Raw genomic sequence first — 7500 nt, 5'->3', positions numbered from 1 at the left:
GTGTGTGTCTGTGTGTGTGTGTGTGGCAGGTTGAGTACAAGTGGAAGAGTGAGTGTGTGTGTGTGTTCGTTTGCATCCATACGTGTAGATATGTGAGTATATATATATTTAAATTAATGTGTGTTTACATATTCACGTACCAACGTAGAGTGATGAGTCAACATTAAGTTGCACGAGATCGCCTGGAGAAACGACCACAACTTGCCCCTCGCCGTCAACGGACACGTGGGCTTCTCTCTCGTACCTTGCAAAAGGATTTTTATTGTAGGTACAAGTAGGAAGGTACTCTGATATGAAATAATTTATGAAGTGAGTAATTCTCTCTCTCTCTCTTTCTCTTTCTCTTTCTCTTTCTCTTTCTCTTTCTCTTTCTCTTTCTCTTTCTCTTTCTCTTTCTCTTTCTTTCTTTCTTTCTTTCTCTCTTTCTTTCTTTCTTTCTTTCTCTCTCTCTCTCTCTCTCTCTCTCTCTCTCTCTCTCTCTCTCTCTCTCTCTCTCTCTCTCTCTCTCTCTCCCCATCACTATCTCTCTCCCCATCACTCTCTCGCTCCGCCATTCTCTCCCTCCATCACCCTCTCCATTTGTCACTCTCCCTTCCTCTCTCTCACTGTCATCCTCCCTCCCCCCTCCGTCACACTCCCCCTTTGCCTCTGTCACTCTCCCTCTCACACCCTCTCTCTCTCCCTCTCCCATAAACACACGCATACTTAACATATTATCAGTGTGACATATTTACCATATCCAAGTACTACTACACAGTCACAAGACAAACCGTGACCACCCGCACCGACAAGGGCATTGCCATACCTTGAAATCCTGACTGTGTGCCACTGCCCGTCATCTAATGGCCCGCTGTTATTGTACATGAGCCTAGCATATCCAGAGCCAAGGTTGTACCGGAGCACGAGACGCCCATCCTGCAACTCTAGGCTCAGGGAGTCTCCAAGGGGTGGAATCAGGAGGTCCGTTTCTCCATCGTCGTCCTCCTCGCCTGCCCACACCAGGAGGCCGTTGGGCGTCAGGGAGCGGAATCTTAACCACAGGTGGAGTTTGTCGCCAGACACTCTGGAGGGGATAATCAAGATGTTAGCTATGTATGTCTGTATGTATGTCTCTAGCTCGCTCTACCTCTGTCTGTTGCTTTTTCGGTTGTTCTCTCTCTCTCTCTCTCTCTCTCTCTCTCTCTCTCTCTCTCTCTCTCTCTCTCTCTCTCTCTCTCTCTCTCTCTCTCTCTCTCTCTCTCTCTCTCTCTCTCTCTCTCATATATAACTGTTGATATTGCATAAAGTAGAAAACAAATATTTTCAATATAACTTCCTTTGCCTTATCCAAAACCTGTAAATCAAACAATTTCGAAAATAAAAGAAGAAAAATCATGCGTACCGTTTCATAATCTCAGGATCCGAATATTTCAAAAAAGATCGTCCGCTGAAACTTGGCGTCAAAACCTGCGTGACCACTCGACTCCTGCAGTGCTCGTCCTTGAATCCCAGAGGACAGCGGCATGTGTATGTGGGGCCATGTGGCTCACATACGCCCCCGTTGTCACATGGGCGCTCGGAGCAAGGGTGATCACAGGATCCTACGTTACTGCCAGACACTGCGCCGGACACCAGGTGAATCGGCCGTCCATTCAGTGATAACTGTTGGGAAAGAAAAGACGTTAAATCATTGGTGCAATTGCAGATCATGGGGGTTTATGTGAACATCATTGGTTGTTGGATATACAAGAATACAGTCGACTCCTTTTCCATAAATTTGTATTTATTGTAGCAATTTTTTTTCCGTGTTTTGTTTTGTTTTCATAAAAAATATAGTCCTAAACACCGACTGCGTAATATTACAAGCGGGTTAACATTTTTTTTCTTGCTGCTTTGTATTTTTTCTGGGCCGCGCATGATACTATATATACAAACGGCATCGGGAAGTGACGACAAACAGAAAAACTCCAAAGTGTGCGACTCCGAGAAGAAATGCATGCCGCCAATATTGATCATATGTTAGGTGGACATGAAGCAACAGTATGAACCATCAACACAGTAGAATAGAGCAGACGGGTGGCTATTTAAGCTAGCGCGTCTGTCACTGTGAAGGGGTCAGATTCTGCAGTTGCTTTCCGCCACCAACTTTCCCACAATACTTCACCCCATAAATCTTTCAGCCCCAAGCAATATAGGTGTCTCTCTAAATCTGTGTATATATATATATATATATATATATATATATATATATATATATATATATATATATAATATAAATATATATATATATATATATATATATATATCACACACACACACACACACACACACACACACACACACACACACACACACACACACACACACACACACACACACACACACACACACACACACACACACACATGCATATATATACATATATATATCCCCCTTACTAGTACATGTATATATGGACGTATGCAATATTATTAACTACTGTGTACAGTATCACTTAGACGCGTATTTTACGGAACAGAATTTTGAAAACAGAAAATGGAAGGGTAAAAGTGTCTTTTTGAGGACAGTTACTCCTTATTTTAAGTTTTCAAAATTCTGTTCCGTAAAATACGCGTCTAAAAATCTAAAACAGCCACTCTCTCATCAACCAACGACACCCACAGTCAAGATAAACCAAACCGTAGTTCTAAAGCACTGAGCGACTCCCACCTTCTGTATACAACCCACAAAGGCCTGCGATGCTGGGAGGATCGGCTGAGAGACGGAGGTGGGAGGGATGCCTCCGAGGTACAAGGGATGCGAGAGAGACAGCATCGTGAAGCCGCCAGGGGTCAAGCCGCTCACAACGGGCTGGTCGTCCACGTACAGCCAAGCCCATCGGCCGGTCCGGGACACGCGAACCGAGTGCCACACACCTGGGCGGATCGGGTAGGCGGACCTGGGGGCGGAGTCAGAGGCGCATGCATCAGGGTGGGAAACATTTTCACGGAAGAAAGGGTGGTGTTATTAGTGATGAAAACTTGAATTTGTATATTCGTTGACATAATTTTGTTAAGACTTTATTATCATGGATAAGGTTAAAACAGAATAAGGCATTACTCTTTTATTCGAAAATTCATTGATTATAAAATGGAGCATATAAAATATGCAATTAGTTCAGATCTAATGCACAACTTTTGTATAGGTCATCTTGTAAATTTCAGATTATTAAATTGGTTCTCAGACAAAATAACCATATTCGATTTGAGAAAAAAAGCCGAACTAGAACTTAAATTTCATCAGCTATGTATGATAACAAAGGTGAAGAGATATCACTATACGTTGTTTAATCTAACCTAATATGAAGATGTTAAATATTCACAAGTGCTAATTCATAAGAGCTAGTAAATCCCGTTTACGTTTTCACTAAGCAACACATAAATGTCTCACTATGCAACTAATAAATGTCTCACTAGGTAACCCATAAATGTCTCCCTAAGCAACTAATAAACATCTCATTAGGTAACCCCATAAAGGTCTTACTAGGCAGTAACTAAATGCTTCATTAGTCATGTTTTAAGAGCCAAAGTTAAGGAAAATAGAGTTACCTCAGAGTTAGCATTCCCGATCCCAGGTCAATAGTGAACAGTACGTGTGCCTGGGAGAGCGTCACAGCAATGAAGTCGCTGGAGCCATCTGACCGGTGTCCTTCATACAACATGATGCCATCTGTGGAGGCTGCTCGAAACACTAACTCCAGCTCGAGCCATGACAGCACTGAGCCTCCGAGCGCTGGGAACACTAGGTGGGCCGACCCGTTGAATGAGGGGACCTAGAAGGGGAAACCAATACATGCTTAGTTATGTGTGTGACAAGTAAAGCAAATATTTACATACATATACAATACATACACACATACATTTATATATTTATGTATGTATGTATGTATGTATGTATGTATGTATGTATGTATGTATGTATGTATGTATGTATGTATGTATGTATGTATGTATGTATGTATGTATGCATGTATGTATGCATGCATTCCCTGAATCCTGAACCAGAATATCAGATACACATGTTTCTTACACTTATCACATACCCCAAATATAAGCACATGCCCTGAAAAGCCCCAGAAATATTAGACTAGGTGTTGACTGTAAGTGGGCTCCTTGGTAAAGTCTTTTGCCGAAGTTTTTTTTTTTTTATTATATCAATTCTGTTTTTTTTACATTCACTCCCAGGGCATTCACCTCAAGATTGAGTTGCTTTTCACAGAAATCTCCAGCGTAGCCAAGTGGACACAGACAAATAGGAGCAGCTGGTGGAGGAGGAAAGAAAGCAGGAGGGGGTGTGGTGGCTGGACTGGAGTTGTTCCTGCTGTCCTGAACCGATGCCACGCATTTCCCTCCGTGCTGGCATTCCACTTCACTGCAAGCATCACCTATGCATTCGCCTAGGAAAAGATTACATTTTTATTAGCAGGAATGTCACGAAATTTTAATACGGAAGTCATTTTTTTCTAGCGTGATCTCATAACATGTGGGATTCAAATGTAAAATGAGATTAAACCACTATGCTCAAACAATACTACAGTAAGGAGAAATGAAAGCTCAGTAACAAAGTTCCATTTCTAAAAAAAAAAACACTAATAAACATACTTATGTCGAAGCCATCAAGAGCAGCATAATCTGACGACGGATTGGGTTCCCGAAGAGCATCATTCTTGTGGAAACGGTAGACATGGTCGTTGATCTGTAGTCGCCTGACACATCCATGAAGGCCTGTCGTAACGCCAAGACGCACAGCGAGGGATGTCAGGTTATTGGAGCCTCCGACATACAGAGGCTCACGGAAGGTAATCCTTGAGAAGAGTCCCTGGAGAGAAGAAGGATTTATTAGGATTTATTATCAGCTATGTGAGTATGTTTGTATCATGGGTAATATTAAATACTCTTTGATATCTAATAACACCCACTTGTAATCAAAACACAGTACATATTCATATTGTAACAAGATGAAACCTGAAAATACTGTGTATGTGTGTTGATAATACAAACAAAGAAGAAAAATGTACAAAATAATATCGTACTGTAATATGTCCATTATTACCAAGGAAAACATTTCCACACACATATTTTTGTGTTTATATGGTATATTTAGGTCAACTCGTAGCATTGTTCAATTTAATTTGCCATACATTAAAAAAGTATACTCACCTAAGTTGTATATTTTAAATTTACTGATCAATATCATGATACTTAAAATCTTTACAATCATTTTCTGGCTTCCTGCTAACTATTGGTACAATTCGCTGCATAAACGTTTCCACCTGAGCTTAATTACAGTCACCACGCACATCCTTTGCGTCTTGGTAAAGTTAAACAAAACCTTAAAACTAACCCTACTCTTGAAAATGACACCTTAACCCCTTCCCCCCTCACTCACCTCTGACCGGCCTTGGATGTGATGACCGTCGTTGAGCTGCAGCCAGACGTCCCAGCGGTGGCGGTACACTGTAAGGCGGTTCCACTCACCCATGTGTACTCCCTCGGGTGAACGTACAGAACCAGCGCCCGAACCACAGTCCCATCTGTAAAAGGGGGATGTCACAAGAAGATTATCTCATGTTCTATTGTCAAGTAACAATCAATTATAATTGATAGCTTCAAATGATCAGTCAATCATCTATGAAACGGATTTGAAAAGGGTTTTGTTTTGTTTTAGGGTTAGATTCGGTTGTGACATAACTTCCTGTGATGATGACGGATGCGTGTAACTAATCATCAGTTTACACAGTTTTCACAGTGGTTTTGAAAGTAAATGAAAGAAATTATTATATGCCTTGTGGCCCTCTCTAAAATAATAAAATCTCGAGCTAAGAGGCCATCATAGCTTCTGCTGACTTTACGAACAGGAACACGAAGCACGTGAGTGAATCGACAGAGAAATTGCTAAAGCCTGCCTCGCACTTCAGGTCGTCTTCCCAACTAAATTATTGACATTATCAGTAACTTCACTTATATCTCTATACCCATCCCTGTCGCTATCGCTCTCTCTCTCTCTCTCTCTCTCTCTCTCTCTCTCTCTCTCTCTCTCTCTCTCTCTCTCTCTCTCTCTCTCTCTCTCTCTCTCTCTCTCTCTCTCTCTCTCTCTCTCTCTCTCCATTTGACCTAGATTATTCCTCGCTTTCTCACTCGCTCCCTCCCTCTCTCCTTCCCTCCTCCCTCCTACCTTCTTTTCCCTCTTCCTCCTTCTTTCCATTCTTTCTTCCTCTTCCTCTCCCTCACTCTACCTCCTTCCCCTTCATCTCTCACGCACTGTAATTTCCTGTAAATCCTTCCCTCCTTTACTTCCCACCTGAACTCGACATAACCGCCTCTTCCTCCCCCCCTCTCCTACTTCCCTTCCTCCCTCTCCCTCCCAAAACATTCTAACCCCCGCACTGTAATTCCCCTTACGTCCTTCCCTCCTTTCGGTTCCCACCTGAACTCGACATATCCGTTGAGGAGGACCGCGGCCATGAAGTCTCCGCTGAGGTCATCGTTCTCCCCAGACACCAGCAAGACGCCGTCGGGACTCTCGGGTTTGAACTCCAGCGTGAGTTGGACGTCCCTGTAGGCTTCCCGCAGAGGGGCGAAGGCTACCCACGAAGACCCGTGGAATCTGGCTGTCTCTATCTGGGGACCTGGAGGTGGATTTTGTTTGCTTTGGTTAGATGTGTCAAGAAAGGTAAGACGGCTAGGAAAGAAGATAGGGAGAGTCATATAGATATTAAAATCGGTCTGAGTAAAAAGGAAGAAAAGTCTGTATTAGTGTTGGTTTTATCGCCATTTCCTTTACGTGAATTCTGGTATTCTGTATTTTTATTTTGTCTCTTTTTTCTTCCAATACGAACTCACCCTTTACAAAGGTTTTGTCACATAAAGCCTAGATGCACTTTTTTAATCACGGGCCATTCATTAACTCAGGGTGACTTTTATTTTCTCTCTTCAGAACTAATCTGTAATCAGCGGAAAATCTCATAAAAACAAAAAACACAAATACATGAATATGTGGATTTCTCTGCAAACGATTACGAACCTAAAATCAACTATATATATATATATATATATATATATATATATATATATATATATATATATATATATATATATATATATATATATATATATATATATATATATATTTTTTTTTTTTTTTTTTTTTTTTTTTTTTACATGGATTGCACAAGACTTATTATAATAACGTATTATGGCAAAGTAAGTATAGAAGATAACTTTGAAATATGAACCGAGAGAACAATATATGTATTAGAACCTTAGGTACACAGGTTTAGTTCAGAGAAGTATTGGTTTGCTCCTCTTATATTTTTATTTTCATTCATACATTTTCAGCAGGGTTTAACTGTACAAATTATATTCCGGTCAAATTTAGATAATATAATATTCTAACAACGACTTCAGCGTTGACACGATAGATGATCTAAAGTAATGATAAGGGATATGAAGAGCTCCATCAGTATTTCGGTAAATAATTTTC

The 7500-nt window shown here is 41.1% G+C and overlaps 1 protein-coding gene across 3 annotated transcripts in view; it reads right to left on the bottom strand.

Annotated features, from left to right (window-relative positions):
• The window catches only part of LOC122256369 (pikachurin), a 266146-nt gene that overhangs the window by 1779 nt on the left and 256867 nt on the right, over positions 1–7500 (bottom strand). For all 3 annotated transcript variants that reach the window (XM_086532343.1, XM_086532338.1, XM_086532332.1), the window contains 9 exons: positions 6445–6646; positions 5407–5551; positions 4620–4836; positions 4212–4414; positions 3567–3790; positions 2689–2917; positions 1382–1641; positions 806–1063; positions 141–244 (listed from right to left, as the gene is read on the bottom strand). In XM_086532343.1, the coding sequence (XP_086388469.1) occupies positions 141–244; positions 806–1063; positions 1382–1641; positions 2689–2917; positions 3567–3790; positions 4212–4414; positions 4620–4836; positions 5407–5551; positions 6445–6646 (1842 nt within the window). The remainder of the gene's footprint in view (positions 1–140; positions 245–805; positions 1064–1381; positions 1642–2688; positions 2918–3566; positions 3791–4211; positions 4415–4619; positions 4837–5406; positions 5552–6444; positions 6647–7500) is intronic.

The sequence above is a fragment of the Penaeus japonicus genome, unplaced genomic scaffold (genome assembly GCF_977035675.1).
Source record: "Penaeus japonicus unplaced genomic scaffold, GWHDUDI00000001_assembly GWHDUDI00000003, whole genome shotgun sequence".
Lineage (NCBI taxonomy): Eukaryota > Metazoa > Arthropoda > Malacostraca > Decapoda > Penaeidae > Penaeus > Penaeus japonicus.
The sequence above is the reverse complement of the archived record's forward strand: the minus strand, read 5'-3'. Positions and strand labels throughout refer to the sequence as shown.